At 42.9% G+C, this 15,858-nt stretch overlaps 1 protein-coding gene across 4 annotated transcripts in view; it reads left to right on the top strand.

The window, feature by feature from the left end:
- The window catches only part of LOC132822079 (uncharacterized), a 37,600-nt gene extending 23,963 nt beyond the window's left edge, over positions 1-13,637 (top strand). For all 4 annotated transcript variants that reach the window (XM_060835102.1, XM_060835103.1, XM_060835100.1 and 1 more), the window contains 2 exons: positions 10,315-10,519; positions 12,762-13,637. In XM_060835102.1, coding sequence (XP_060691085.1) covers positions 10,315-10,519; positions 12,762-13,414 — 858 coding nt within the window. In that variant the 3' untranslated portion in view covers positions 13,415-13,637. The remainder of the gene's footprint in view (positions 1-10,314; positions 10,520-12,761) is intronic.
- The last annotated feature ends 2,221 nt before the right edge of the window (positions 13,638-15,858 follow it).

Below are 15,858 nucleotides of genomic sequence, written 5' to 3'. Positions count from 1 at the left end.
CAATGAGCTAGTGAGGGCAGGAACAGGAGGATAGAGCAGATGAATGCATGGCTGAGGAGCTGGTGTATGGGAGAAGTATTCACATTTTTGGATCATTGGAAGCTCTTTTGGGAGAAGTGACCTGTACAAGAAGAACAGATTGTACCTAAATTGGAAGGAGACTAATATACTGGTAGGGAGATTTACATGAGCTGCTCAGGCGGATTTAAACTAGTAAGGTGGGGGGGAGAGGGGACCGAGGGAGATAGTGAGGAAAGAGATCAATCTGAGACTGGTACAGCTGAGAACAGAAGCGAGTCAAACAGTCAGGGCAGGCAGAAACAAAGCAGAGAACAAGGTAGGACTGATAAGTTAAATTATTTATTTCAAAGCAAGGGACCTAACAGGGAAGGCAGATGAACTCAAGGTATGAGAAATAAGAAAGGGATGATCACCTTATTGGGCTTGTATTGTAGACCTCCTGATAGTCAGCAGGAAATTGAGAAACAAATTTGTAAGGAGATCTCAGCTATCTGTAAGAATAATAGGGTGGTTATGGTAGGGGATTTTAATTTTCAAAATATATACTGGGACTGCCATAGTGTTAAGGGTTTAGATGGAGAGGAATTTGTTGAGTGCGTACAAGACAATTTTCTGATTCCGTATGTGGATGTACCTACTAGAGAAGGTGCAAAACTTGACCTACTCTTGGGAAATAAGGCAGGGCAGGTGACTGAGGTGTCGGTGGGGGAGCACTTTGGGACCAGCGACTATAATTCTACTAGATTTAAAATAGTGATGGAAAAGGATAGACCAGATCTAAAAGTTGAAATTCTAAATTGGAGAAAGGCCAATTTTGATGGTATTAGGCAAGGACTTTCAAAAGCTGATTGGGGGCAGATGTTCGCAAGTAAAGGGACGGCTGAAAAATGGGAATCCTTCAGAAATGAGATAACGAGAGTCCAGAGGAAGTATATTCCTGTTAGGGTGAAAGGAAAGGCTGATCAGTACAGGGAATGCTGGATGACTTAAGAAATTGAGAGTTTGGTTAAGAAGAAGGAAGCATATGTCAGGTATAGACAGGATAGATCGAGGGAATCCTTGGAAGAGCATAAAGGCAATAGGTAGGGGGAAATCAGGAGGGCAAAAGGGGACATGAAACAGCTTTAGCAAACAGAGTGAAAGAGAATCCAAAGGGTTTTTACGAATACATTATGGACAAAAGGGTAACCAGGTCGAGAATAGGGCCCCTCAAAGATCAGCAAGGCAGCTTTTGTATGGAGCCTTTGTGGCAGTAGATGGGGGAGATACTAAATGAGTATTTTACATCAGTATTTACTGTGGAAGATGTAGAATGGTGACATCTTGCAAACTGTCCATATTACAGAGGAGGAAGTGCTGGATGTCTTGAAATGCATAAAAGTGGATAAATCCCCAGGACCTGATCTGGTGTACCCTAGCACTCTGTGGGAAGTTAGGGAAATGAGTGCTGAGCCTCTTACTGAGATAATTGTATGGATAGTCACAGGTGAGGTGCCGGAAGACTGCAGGCTGGCTAACGTGGTGCCACTGTTTAAAAAAGGTAGTAAGAAGAATCAGGGAATGATCGACCAGTGAGCCTGGCATTGGTGTTGGGCAAATTGTTAGAGGGAATCTTGAGGGACAGGATGTACATGTATTTGGAAAGGCAAGGACGATAGTCAACATGGCTATGTGTGTGGGAAATCATGTCTCACAAACTCGATTGAGTTTTTTTGAAAAAGTAATAAGGAAAATTGATAAGGGCAGAGCAGTGAACATGATCCAAATGGACTTCAGTAAGGCATTCGACAAGGTTCACCATGGGAGACTGGTTAGCAAGGTTAGATCTCATGGAATACAGGGAGAACTAGCCATTTGGATATAGAACTGGCTCAAAGGTAGAAGACAGAGGGTGATGGCAGAGGGTGGTTTTTTTAGACTGGAGGCCTGTGACCAGTGGAGTGCCACAAGGATCGGTGCTAGGTCCACTACTTTTTGTCATTTACATAAATGATTTGAATGTGAGCATAAAAGGTATAGTTAGTAAGTTTGCAGATGACATCAAAGTTGGAGGTGCAGTGGACAAGAAGAAGATTACCTCAGATTACAACAGGATGTTGATCAGTTGGGCCAATGGGCTGAGAAGTGGCAGATGGAGTTTAATTATATAAATGCAAGGTGCTGCATTTTGGGAATGCAGGACTTATACACTTAATGATAAGATCCTCGGGAGTGTTGCTAAACAAAGAGACCTTGGAGTGCAGGTTCATAGCTCCTTGAACGTAAAGTCACAGGTAGATAGGATAGTGAAGAAGGCATTTGGTATGCTTTCCTTTATTGGTCAGAGTTTTGAGTACAGGAGTTGGGAAGTCATGTTGTGGCTGTACAGGACATTGGTTAGGCTACTGTTGGAATATTGTGTGCAGTTCTAGTCACCTCCCTATTGAAAAGATGTTGTGAAACTTGAAAGGGTTTAGAAAAGATTTACAAGGATGTTGCCAGGGTTGGAGGATTTGAGCTATAGGGAGAGGCTGAATAGGTTGGGACTGTTTTCCCTGGAGTGTTGGAGGCTGAGGTGTGACCTTACAGAGGTTTACAAAATCATGAGGGGCATGGATAGGATAAATAGACAAAGTCTTTTCCCTGGGGTCAGGGAGTCCAGCACTAGAGGGCATAGGTTTAGGTTGAGAGGGGAAAGATATAAAAGGGACCTAAGGGGCAACCCTTTCATGCAGAGGTTGGTATGTGTATGGAATGAGCTGCCAGAGGATGTGGTGGAGGCTGGTACAATTACAACATTTAAAAGGCATCTGGATGGGTATATGAATAGGAAGGGTTTGGAGGGATATGGGCCGGGTGCTGGCAGGTGGGACTAGATTGGGTTGGGATAGCTGGTCAGCATGGACAAGTTGGACCGAAGGGTCTGTTTCCATGCTGTACATCTCTATGACTCTATGACTCTGCCTTTGACTTGCTTGGTTCCTGGTTAAATGAATGTCAATTTTTAAAATCTCACCCTTGTTCTAAAGTTCCTTCATTTTCCCAATCCTCTCTGTAAACCCCTCCAGTCTCACATCTCTCCCAGTAATTGTGCTTCTTTAAATCTCATCGTCAGAACATTTCTATAAACCCATACTATTGTTCGGCATGCCTTCTGTTGCCCTAGGCCATAAGGTTTGGAGTTTTCTCCCTGAACTTCAGTGCCTTTCCACATCTCTTTACTCATTGAAGGTGTTCAGTAAAACCTAAGATTTACCCAAGTTTTCACTTGTCTGATGTAATGTCTGGGATTACCAGACAAATTAGTAGCTTAATCACCATTTGGGAGGTAAAAACAATGACTGCAGATGCTGGAAACCAGATTCGGGATCAGTGGTGCTGGAAGAGCACAGCAGTTCAGGCAACATCCAAGGTGCAGCAAACTCGATGTTTCGGGCAAAAGCCCTTCATCAGGAATACAGGCAGCATAGAGTACAATGGGTGAGTGGGGGAGGGGATAAGGTGATAGTTCAGGGAGGAGAGGGTGGAGTGGATAGGTGGAAAAGGAGATAGGCAGGTAGGACAAGTCCGGACAAGTCATGGGGACAGTGCTGAGCTGGAAGTTTGGAACTAGGGTGAGGTAGGGGAAGGGGAAATGAGGAAACTGTTGAAGTCCACATTGATGCCCTGGGGTTGAAGTGTTCCGAGGCGGAAGATGAGGCATTCTTCCTCCAGGCATCTGGTGGTAAGGGAGCGGCAGTGAAGGAGGCCCAGGACCTCCATGTCTGCAAATGTGTTGCTGGTCAAAGCACAGCAGGCCAGGCAGCATCTCAGGAATAGAGAATTCGACGTTTCGAGCATAAGCCCTCCATGTCCTCAGCAAAGTGGGAGAGGGAGTTGAAATGTTGGGCCATGGGGCGGTGTAGTTGATTGGTGTGGGTGTCCCGGAGATGTTCCCTAAAGTGCTCTGCTAGGAGGCGCCCAGTCTCCTCAATGTAGAGGAGACTGCATCGGGAGCAACGGATACAATAAACGATATTAGTGGATGTGCAGGTAAAACTTTGATGGATGTGGAAGGCTCCTTTAGGGCCTTGCACGGAGGTGAGGGAGGAGGTGAGGGCACAGGCTTTACAGTTCCTGCGGTGGCAGGAGAAAGTCCAAGATGGGAGGGTGGGGTGTAGGGGGGCGTGGCCCTGGCCAGGTAGTCACGGAGGGAACGGTCTTTGTGGAAGGCGGAAAGGGGTGGGGAGGGAAATATATCCCTGGTGTTGGGGTCTTTTTGGAGGTGGCAGAAATGTCGGCGGATGATTTGGTTTATGTGAAGGTTGGTAGGGTGGAAGGTGATCACCGGGGCATTCTGTCCTTGTTATGGTTGGAGAGGTGGGGTCTGAGGGCGGAGGTGCAGGATGTGGACAAGATGCGTTGGAGGGCATCTTTAACCACATGGGAAGGGAAATTGCAGTCTCTAAAAAAGGAGGTCATCTGGTTTGTTCTGTGGTGGAACTGGTCCTCCTGGGAGCAGATACGGTGGAGGCGGAGGAATTGGGAATACGGGATGGCATTTTTGCAAGAGGTAGGGTGGGAAGAGGTGTAATCCAGGTAGCTGTGGGAGTCGGTGGGTCTGTAAAAAATGTCAGTGTCAAGTTGGTCGTCATTAATGGAGATGAAGAGCTACAGGAAGGGGAGGGAGGTGTCAGAGATGGTCCAGGTAAATTTAAGGTCAGGGTGGAATGTTTTGGTGAAGTTGATGAATTGCTCAACCTTCTCGCGGGAGCACGAGGTGGCGCCAATGCAGTCATCAATGTAGCGGAGGAAGAGGTGGGGAGTGGTGCCGGTGTAATTACGGAAGATCAACTGTTCTACGGAGGTCAACTGAACCACGTACATGGCCAGGCAAGAGCTACTTCCCACCTCCAGGGACATTTTGTCCATGTCTAAAGAGTCTGCTATAATTTAGTGAGACTGCTAAGTTTGGCCTGATGACCTACCAATGGGTTTTGAAGGTAGTGTGGGGGTCGGCATCTTTACAAACACGTCATTGTCTTCCTGCTGATTCATGCTGCCTTTATGACAACAATATCATTAATATTCAATGACCCACCACTCCCTGTAATTGTCCTGTCTTACCTGATTGGCCCTGAAATTCCTCATCCCAATGTATCTATCTTTGAGGGCACCCAGCCATTGAGGCACTCTTTGTATTTGAAACCCCCGTCCATGAACACCTTTAGCAGAGGTGCTGCTCAGGTTTGATCCCCTGGTTATGCCAGCAACATTGGGAGTCTGGATCGCCTTCTTAATTGGATGGCATCTTATTGATAGTGGTGGCCCCTTGATGCACAAAATCCAAAGTCCCACTGCCAGATGAAACAGGATTGTCACCAGATTTTGGCCACAGGATGTCCTCATGAACCAATGAGGTCCAGGCCCTGTTGTTCAGTTTTCTTTTGTAACCCTCTGGTGGAGCTCCTTTTGCCATTTCTGACGCAAAAGACACTATCCCAATGGAATTTATTGTAGTTCTCATAATTGGAAAACACTAGGATATGGCTCAGGAAGGGTTAAAATGCAACCCCTGTGATAAGTTTGAATGATGTCCACCACTGTTGAGCATGCCAGAATTTCTCCCGTTGATGGAAAAGTGCTGCACTCACACGGAGTATTTGGAACCCCTCCAGGCACATCACACTTCACGTTGCAAGGAATTCCCACTCCTATGGGTTTTCATGGAAATATAAGGCATTCTTTATAAGGTGCGTACACATGGATTTGCAGCAACCACAAGACGCCACACAGACCGATCATTTTATTGCCCATTTAAATGCATTGGATATGTACAAAATAAAAATAATTTGGAGATGGCATTGCCCTGGCTATCAAAAGATGCAGTTTTTTCCATATTTTCATTTTTGGGAATGCTTAACAGCTATCAAACAGGGCAATGAGTGGAGTCTCTGGAGATGGACTATTTAATAAAATGTAGCTGTTTCTCAGTATGGCCAGTGCTGCCAGCAGCTTATGGCACTGACTGATGTAATAAGTGATATGCATTTGAAATGTTTTGGGAATTGGTGATAAGACAGCAATATAAAAAGAGAGATGTGTTTTTTTTAAGGTTCTTTAAATATATCAAGGAAAATTCTGTGTGGGTTATAGGAAGAAAGAAAAAAGATTTTTAAGTCAGACTGGTACAAGAGGGAATTAAGCCTTTGGGTAAACTGTTAGTAGGCAGCTTTGTCCTGATTTACATCTCACAGTATGAGAATATTGTGTGATGAAGAAGTTAGAGATTTAACCAAAGCAAACTAAGATTGCCTCTGTGCAGGAGAAATTGGGTGAGAGTTGATCGTGGAGTGGAAGGACTGGAGAGCAAAGGGAGGGTGAGCATATGGGGCAGGGGAGCTTTCTGGAAATAGCAATGGGAAGTGAAGGTTACAGTCTTGGAGGAGAGAGTGCGTGTTTTGTGGTGAAGGTGTCACTTGATTTTCAATATTGGCAATCACGAAGAAATGAAGAATGATATTAGCATAATGCATAAAATTCAAACTTTCCTAGAATTCTTCACAGCCATGAAGTTGTAAGGAGAAAATGAGGCTCCCCATTTACTCACAGCATGTTCCCATAAACAGATAAGTGACCCGATAAGCAGGTTTTCCTGATGAAGGGCTTTTGCCCGAAACGTCGATTTTACTGCTTCTTGGATGCTGCCTGAACTGCTGTGCTCTTCCAGCACCACTGATCCAGAATCTGGTTTCCAGCATCTGCTGTCATTGTTTTGACCAGGTTTTTAGTAATGTTGTTTCAGGAGTAATAATTGGTCAGGACATCAGGGACTGCAGTTCTTTAAATAATAACATGGGGATATTCATGTTCACTTGAGAGTGGGCAATGTTTTGGGTTAATGTTTGATTTGATAAATCGCATTTCTAACAGTGCAGCACCCCCTCAGTACTACACTGAGGTGTCAGCCTCGATCTTGTGCACAAGCGTCTGGAGCTGGACTTGAACCACAAACCTTTGAAGCAAGAATTTCAGCACTGCAAAAAAAAGCTGGGGAGCTATCAGTATTCATTTTGGGGGGATTTGGAGCTTTCATGTAAAGGGAGGTGGAAGTGTGAGTAGCAACTTGGATGACTAATGAAAGAAAAAGAAATGGCACAAGAGATTGAGGAGGAAGGCAGGCAATGGTGCAGGTTAACAGCAGAAGCGTAAAGCGAGAGACGAGTGTTGTCCATCTTTGACAACCTAAGTGTGGGGACTGCTACTACAGCAGATGAAGTCAAATAGAGTCGTCAAGCCAATCGAAAGATCTCAGGTCAAGTGGGAAACGGGTTGTGCTGCTGGAAAAGCACAGGCAGTACCCTGGGAGCAGGAGAATCGACGTTTCAAGCATAAGCTGTTCATCAACATTCCTGATGAAGAACTGTGCTTTTCCGGCACCGTACTTTTTAATTCTGATCTCCAGCATCTGCAGTCCTCACTTTCTCCAAGGTGGGTAAAGGACTCAGGCAGAAATAGGAGAAAGAACTACAGCTTCATCTTAGGGATTTTTATCTAAGATTGAGTTGTGTCCAGTTTTTTGGAAGGATTCACACAATGAGATCTAACAGGTCTGCTCACAGTACCATACAAAACTGGCCACATTACTTACCTACCCTATTCCAATGGCATTCGTGACTTCCCTTTCCGGCTCCCATTTTACCACATGCCTTTTCCATACCAACTTGTCGTTCAGTGATTACCTCGGAGTTAACAGGCATCTCTCATGATGGACCATCATTATAAAAGCCTGTTGTACACCTGAATAAGCACTGTCAGTCTGGACCTGCTCTGCACAGTTCTTGACATTTGCTGCAGACATGGCAGAAAGGGCAACTCAGTACCTCGCTGTGTGGTCACAGACCTGGAGATCCTATTGGGTGGCATGGTACAATGACAGGATTTCCTTTTCCCTCAGGACAAGCAGTGGAGACCATGCCAACCCTGTTCTGGGGCTACCACCCAGGATAAAGCAATCTCAGCCCTTTGGAGGAATGCACAGCACTGCAGTAAGAAAATCAATGACCTTCTACACTGCACAAGTGAAAGTGACACCATCTACTCTCCAGTACCTCTGGCTAGAGTCATAGAGTCATACAGCACGGAAACAGACCCTTCAGTCCAATGAGTCCATCTGACCATGTTCCCAAATTAAACTAGTCCCACCTACCTCAGCTTGGCCCATATCCCTCCAAACCTTTCCTATACAGGAACTTGTCTTCTAAACATTGTAATATATCTGCGTCCACCATTTCCTCTGGCAGTTTGCTCCACACACGAACCACTCTCTGTGTAAAAGAAGTTGCCCCTCAGTTCTTTTTAAGTCTTCCTCCTTTCATCTTAAAAATTTATCCCCTAGTTTTGAACTCCCCCATTCACCTTATCTATGCACCTCATGATTTTATAAACATCAATAAAGTCACACTTCAACTTCCAATGCTCCCGTGAAAAAAGTCCCAGCGCATCTAATTTATTTTTTAAGTCTCAAATCCTCCATTCCTGCAACATCCAGGTAAACCCTTTTTGAACCCTCTCCAGTTTAACACTCTTCCGATAACAAAGTTACCAGACTGCAGAGAAGTACTCCTCAGCAACCTCTTGTACAATCTCAATATGGTGTTCCAACTCCTACACTCAAAGGTCTGAGCAATGATGGCAAGCGTCACTCTGATTCTGTTCCTCTACCCACCTTCCCCCAAGGTACATGTTTCACTACTCTCATTATTAGCTGCAACTTCTTCTCCCACTTGCTGTCATCCACCCCAAATCCCGTCACCACTAATGCTGCACTCCCCCTGTACTACTTAGTCAATCATTCCCCACTTGCATGAAAAATAACAACTCTGCCACCCACTATCATCTCCAATAAGATCTGTTTCTCTCTCATTCCAGGAGGAAGCTATCTGTAAGAGTCAAACAAAGAGAGGGCTGCCTGATATTCTGCTCTTCACCTTTTATGTGAACAACCACTGAGTGGTTGAATTACTGTGTCCAATATCCTAGAATGGTACTAGAGGCTGCCTTTAACTTACTGTGTTGGGTCCCTTAACTGAAGGTTCTCTTTCTTGAGTGAGGCCTGCTGTCTGCCATGACAGGCTTTCTGCCTTTGTGTCTGGACTAAACAGCAGGACAAGACAGAAGTAACACAAGCCTTGCTCTGACTGAGGGGGGCAAAGCATAAAAAGATAGGACAATGCAAGGCAGGGACGCTGTGAGCATCCAAGTTAGCTCAGAGGAAGTGTGTACTAATACGGCAAGGATAAAAACCCCAGAGATGTAGCCTGGGCCAGCCCATGAGCTGAATGGGGTCAAGGCAAGAGATCAACCATGAATATATTGAAAAGTGGCTTGGGGGTGTGGGGGGAGGGAGGGTGTGTTGGAGGTGCACTTTTAGTCTACTCCTGCGTCTATTTCTGATTCTGAATATTCTTAATTGGGACATGTGGCACCACCTAAAATTGAGAGGACTAAAAGCATAATAACATGTGTAATACAGAAGCAGATGTTACAAATACATATAAAAAAGTGACATGGGATTGAGCTATCTGTAACAAAAATTGTAATACAGGAGGAAGCATTATAACAGGATGTGTGTGTTATATGCAAGATTTTGATATATACATAGCTTTTTGAGGCATAACCATACCACTGCTTCATAACTTCTAAATTTCCAGCACCCTCAACGTATTATGACTGCAGTGTTTAGTATTTAGTTCTCTATGCAAAATGAGAAAATGCAAAAACATCTCTATACGTAATTCTTCCAGCAATGTTGTGTGTTGCACTAGGGAGAACTCACCATGTGGACATCCAACAATCAGCCAGCACTGAACTAATTTTATTTATACCTTGCCAGCAGAGAGAGTAAATCTAACAAAATACTCAGATCTCACAATATACTGTAACTACCTAGAAGATAAAGGTCACTAGGTTCATAGAAACACCTGAGATCCCCTTCAAGTCAAATATGTATCCTGACTTGAAAATATATTATCATTCCTTCATTACAATGGTGGTCAAGATCCTGAGATCTTCTACTGTAACATTCTTGGAGCAGAACCTTTATTTCACTGATTGCAATCGTTTAAGGAAACCTATTACCCGGCTTATCCAAATAAGGATGCGTAGGAATACTGCCAATAATGAATAGATTGACATTTCCTCTGTCTATTAATCCTAGTGTATGCATCTAGAGTTTAACCCTGTGGAAAAGGTCACATTTGTTCTGCTTTCTAAGATACTATAAATAGACAAGAAGCTGACTGAATTGTGTGTTTTCTTCCATTTTGTCTGTAGGAAGATGAATTCTTACGCCATTTGTCGCAAGAGGAAAAAGAATGCCTCAGCTTTTTGATTGAAACCATTGACTCATTAGAGGTGGAATTGGAGCAAGATGATGATGAAGGGCTGGCAAAGGGGGATGCTACTATCAGTGACGGTTTTTATGAGTTTCTAGGAATGGTATGCAGCACTCGACAAACAGAAGATACAGCAAGCGCAGGTGGGGTTTCATTGCACAGTGAATTACAGACATCAGGATGATTATGGTTTGGTTTTGTTGCCCAGTTACCTCCCTCAACAACAGTTATTGGCTTGGCACAAGAAGTACAAGAGCCAAGTCTGTATCAACCAACTACTGCCCTTATTAGTTTATTTAACCAGATGTACGATTCATACCATTTGGCTAGGAAAGGGTTAACAGCAAGCAAGCAATTCATACAAGGCTACAATTCTAGTGCACACTCAATAAGCTTGACATTCCCAGAACAGTCAATAAAGTAAAAGCTAATACCTAAGAAGCTCATACTGGCCAAACACTTTTCTCCCAGGGTCTTGGGGTCCTCTCCACACTTCCAAGTGTGGGGTCCATGGCTTCACAGAGGTAGCGGTCTGGATCCTCACTGATGGCACACCAAAATCCTTCATTTTTATCCTTTTCCCTAATCTTTCTGAACTGTGGTATCTTGTTCCATTGGTTCTCAGCTCATCTGAGATCGGTGTCTTTCCGCTATCGGCCCACTCCAAGGATTACCATATTACTCTTCCCTCAAATAAGGATTCTTCCCTTTTGTCATCCCTCGGAGCTGAACCACCTCAAACTGGCTCAAGACAGCAGCTGGACCTAGGGTAACTTCATATTACAGCCATTGTTTTTATGTGTGAGCAGCCTCTGGCCAACAGTTTCATTTTGGTCAAAAGTTATTCCAAGAAAAGGCAAAATTTTGATGTCCCTATAATACCTTAATTCTCCTGATCCCTGATGTTAAGCAACTAATCATGTTACCCTGGTTAATTCTAAAGACAAATTGTCTAATCAACAAAATATTGACTCCAGACTGACTTTTATAAAGGAAGCCTCATGGTTAGGAAGATCATTTTGTCAAGTCCAATACTTGGAAGTTGGAGTTTGCGAAAGGGAAAAATTTGAAATGATTGCAGAGTGTATGTAGCTTTACTGTTACAAATATATACACTGAGTTCTTAAATATACACATCTGAGTTCTTAAATTATATTAGTATTAAACTAAATTTGATCAATGATTTAAGATTGATACCTGAAAAATGTTCCCATGAAGGAACTATTTCATTAGCCGTGCTGTCTGTTTCCAGTCAGAAGGCAATAAAAACTAATTGTCGTCATAGAACATTCACATCTTGTAAGTTGTTGAGGACTGACTTCTGGCAGACACAGCCATAACCTGAACATGGAAGTACAGTATGTGTGTCACTATGCATTACGTTAAGAATCAGCATTCTTTCTGTCAGTGTTGCTCAATCCACTTCAATTTCCTTGCACTCCTTCCTGACGCTTATTTCCTAATATACCTGCAGTTGTAGAATGTGTGATGCCAGGGAAGACAGGTAATTTGTAAACAGTATAGCAGTTCAATCAAGGATTTTGAGTATTCCTGTCTTTCATTTTAACTGAAGATGAGAATGTAATGTCAGAAATTTAAAAAGAACATCAGAAAGTTAAATGTTATTAGAGGGTTTAAAGCATATATCTGCTGAAGAAGGTTTGTGAGTGAACAACCATAGACAGTTGAGCTGATATTTAAACCTTGGGCTCATTCCGTAATGATTACTGATTGATGAATAGTGTGGTTTGCTGTATTTGACCTTACCAAGACTTGGCATGAGAAAGAACATTCCCTTTAGGGAAGATTGATAGCATGTTTACAGGCTCTGTCACTGTTGGTCTCGTACATCTCAATCATAGTTGCTAGGATGTTGCCTTCTTTGAAATGTTCCTATGCTCTATTCGCCCATCAATATGAAAGCACATTGACTTTCCCTGCCATCACTGTAAACAGAAATCCATCCCATTTTCCACCACAAAGTAAAAGCCTAAAAATATGCTCTCAATGCAACTGTCTTCCATTTTTGACTTTTTCCAGTGCTTGGGAAAAAAAGGCTTTCCTTTTTCTGATATATGTGCACCCAAGAAAAATTAAACTTTAACAGAGACACGCTGAGCTTCAGTACACATTTTAATTTAAAGTAAGTGAACCACTAATTGGGAGAAGATGGTGTGGTCAAATATTTAGGCTTAGATTTAGTTCGGAAATTTGAAAGTAGTTCATTATGTTCACTACAGTCGTTTCATAGTTGCAAGAGAAATGTCCTCTTCCACTCATCACAAATGGACAATATTACACATGATGACAATGGCTAGGATTGTTTTCTCAATCTTCTCTGTATATTTAAGCTAGCATTGATATGTGACTTTTTAATATTTTTAGATGTTGCAGCTCCCTGTGACAGTATTGGAATAATTGGAAATGTGGATATAATCACCGCTAGCCCGCCTGCTCAAGTGATCAGTAACAGAGACACAAAGTCAAATTCTGTGGTTGATACAACACCCAACCAAACAGCAGCATTCAAAGAGAGCAAGCAGGGGAAGGAGTCAATGGTGCATCAAGGATCTGAAACGATAATAGCATTGGAAAACAAACCCTCAGACCAGTCCAAAGCGACTCCACCTGATGAACAAAGTTCATCCAGAACACTTACTTTGCTTCCTGCTCATTCTAAAAAGTTTGACACCATTTTGAGGTCAGGGGTAAGTGTGCAGGAGCTCCGAGCCCAGGTTCTAGCCCGTCTTAGTGGGTCTGGCCAGAAGAAGCCAAGTGGTCAGATGGAGAGTTTGGCTGCCCAGTCCGACTCACTCCGATTGCTTGGAAGGCCTGAGCAAAAGGCAGCAAGGCAAGATGCCCTTCAAAGACTAGGACTGGTGAAATTTACTGGAGGCTTGTCTAACAGCAACAACCCCTCCATCTTGCAACCTTTTGCAACAGAAGGAACTCAACAGTTAAAATCTTCGCAATCACCAAAAGAAACAGGTCATAGAGAATCTTTGAAAAAGTTGGGTCTTTTAAACCTGGGATCTTGAAAAGTTTTACAGAAAGCTGCAGAATTAGAGGACTATAGGTAACTGGCGATATATTATTTTTCTAAAAATTCTCTGCTTGTGCAACCTCTGGTCAGTTAGTTGCTGGTTGGCTTTCTCTGTAAGGTTCCCTGCCCTCAATAAGGCCAATAAAATGTGTCAAGTGTGCAGCCTTTCAGTGTAATCAGGAAGGTTTGTTAATAAAGCAGCCCTCTATAAATGCACATTTCTCTTGTTCTGCCATTGTGCATTAATAATTCACTGAGTCATTCCTAAAATACTTAATGATAGTACACAAGAACATTTACTCAACAAATCACATTTATCAAGGACAGAGGGTTGACCCTCTAACTTTCGAGTGGAAATAAGGTCTGAGCATTAGTCTCTACGTTTAAATAAAATGGGTGAGATGTTCATTGATGCCTTGCAGTTTTGACTCTAGACTGGGAGCACAATTGAGGGTTAAAGCCCTCATCATGGCATTGCATTGTGCAGGCCCTAGAAACTGCTGCATGCTGCTGCATTGTGTTCCTTCCCTCTGGCAAACTGAAATTACAGAGAGCTCATACGTCAAGTGATCACATATTTGTTACATTTCCATTAATCATGATGTCTTTAGTATCCTGCTTATTGTTTTATAGATCCCTCTATTGTTTAAATAACTCTTTCATTTCACATATGATATACACAACATAAGAGTACATGTGTGCATCTGTCACATTTTGAATGAATAAACATTTCTTATTCTGTCCAACATGCTCTTGGCCATGGTTTGAAGAAGTAAGAAGAAACAAATTGTGTGTATATTTTGTTAGCTTCAATGAAAAAGAGAATTAGGCAGGTTGTGACACAACATTGTTGTCCAAGATCAATTTCAGACTTCAATTTCCTACTACTCCTAAATTAGAAGTTCCAGAAACAACATCTTTTTTCTGCTGCTGCACTTTGCATGCTGTTTTTGTTTTCATAAGGTGTATTAATCCATTCAAGTTATATTTTCACATTAAATAAAATGCTAGGTTCTGATGAAGGATGTATACAGCAAGCATGTTGCTTATCCTTCTCCCTCAGGTACTGATTGACCTCATGTTGGATTTCAAGCATTTTCCATTTTTCTTCCATGACTCTGAAATTTTCCCTTTTGCAAACTGGTTTTGCATTTGCATCGGATCTGTAAGAATATTCAGTTATGACGAGAAATTGATGTTCATCCCACTAACTCCAGTGGAGAGGTTAACAGGCAGAAATGTTGGCCAGAATTTTCTTTTATTCAAGACTAAGTATGTAAATACTAGAGGGACTTTTGCTTGAGGTGGTTCGATTACTCCCCTTCAATTACATAAGTAAAGCAACAAATTGTAAGAGCAGCAAGTTCTGGTCCGGCTGAGATACTTCAGGCTCCAACATCCCAGAACCTTATTTCAAGTCACCCAGACAGCATTTCAGTCCCTGCAGCAGGGTTTCACTCAATCTCTGCTCATCAACCCCTAACTACCCATGCCTGAAGATGGCAAAGACCAGGCAGAAAGCAGCACTATATTTTGGCAATGCCTCTCTAATAGTTTTCCTGAAGTCCAGTAGAGAAGGAAAGTTCTTTTCCCTGTCAGTAAGAAGAGGCTAGCCTTGCCTACAAAGTCAGCCAGGATGGAGGTGGGTGCGAAGGGCAGTCTCTGTGGAGCTCAAGCCAACCAGGAGGGTAACTAAACTGCTGTTATTTGTCAGGGTATATCCGCTGTGCACTTGATGCCTCATGCTCCTATAAGTGTAAATTAGTGTTGTTACATTGCCACTGCAGAAGTCTGTCACACAGGAGGCTGGATATTATAGATGCCTCATGTGCAATCACTATCTGCGATTCAGTACAAATACCAACGTACCACAGTGCCACAGTCTGTCACACATCTGCTAGGGTTCAAACTTAAAACATAAAAGGAGCTGCAACACTAGGCAGCTCATGCATTGTCTATTAACTGAACTCTCATCAAAACTCGGAAAATATACAGATTTGATTGTTTTTGACGAAAGGATTGTACGGAACAATAATACAACCATAGCAGATTGCCTTCCTTTTTGAGACCCCTTTTGAGTTTAGTCTCGCTTGCCTGTCCTGGTCAGGTTTGTTGGCATCAGTCAGTGTGGTTGCCTCATTTGGCAGGTTTGTTGACTTTGTCAGTCTTCACCCCTAACAATAAGTTTTCACCAATGCAAGCTAAACTGAATATAGCCAAGAGTCTCATGAGCTGATCAACATGGAAAGGCTTCACTACTAATGTTTGAACAAAGTAATGTTTTGGTTATGAAGGAGCCATGAAGATATTTGACAAGCTAATGATTTTTGACCATGAAGGTTGAGAAAACCAACCTGCCTGAAAGATTCTGAGACCTCCACAGCAACACTTCAACCCATTGTCAGGTAAGTCCGGAAGAGTCCTGTGTTGAGGCCTCAA

This window comes from Hemiscyllium ocellatum, chromosome 14 (genome assembly GCF_020745735.1).
Source record: "Hemiscyllium ocellatum isolate sHemOce1 chromosome 14, sHemOce1.pat.X.cur, whole genome shotgun sequence".
NCBI lineage: Eukaryota > Metazoa > Chordata > Chondrichthyes > Orectolobiformes > Hemiscylliidae > Hemiscyllium > Hemiscyllium ocellatum.
The sequence above is the reverse complement of the archived record's forward strand: the minus strand, read 5'-3'. Positions and strand labels throughout refer to the sequence as shown.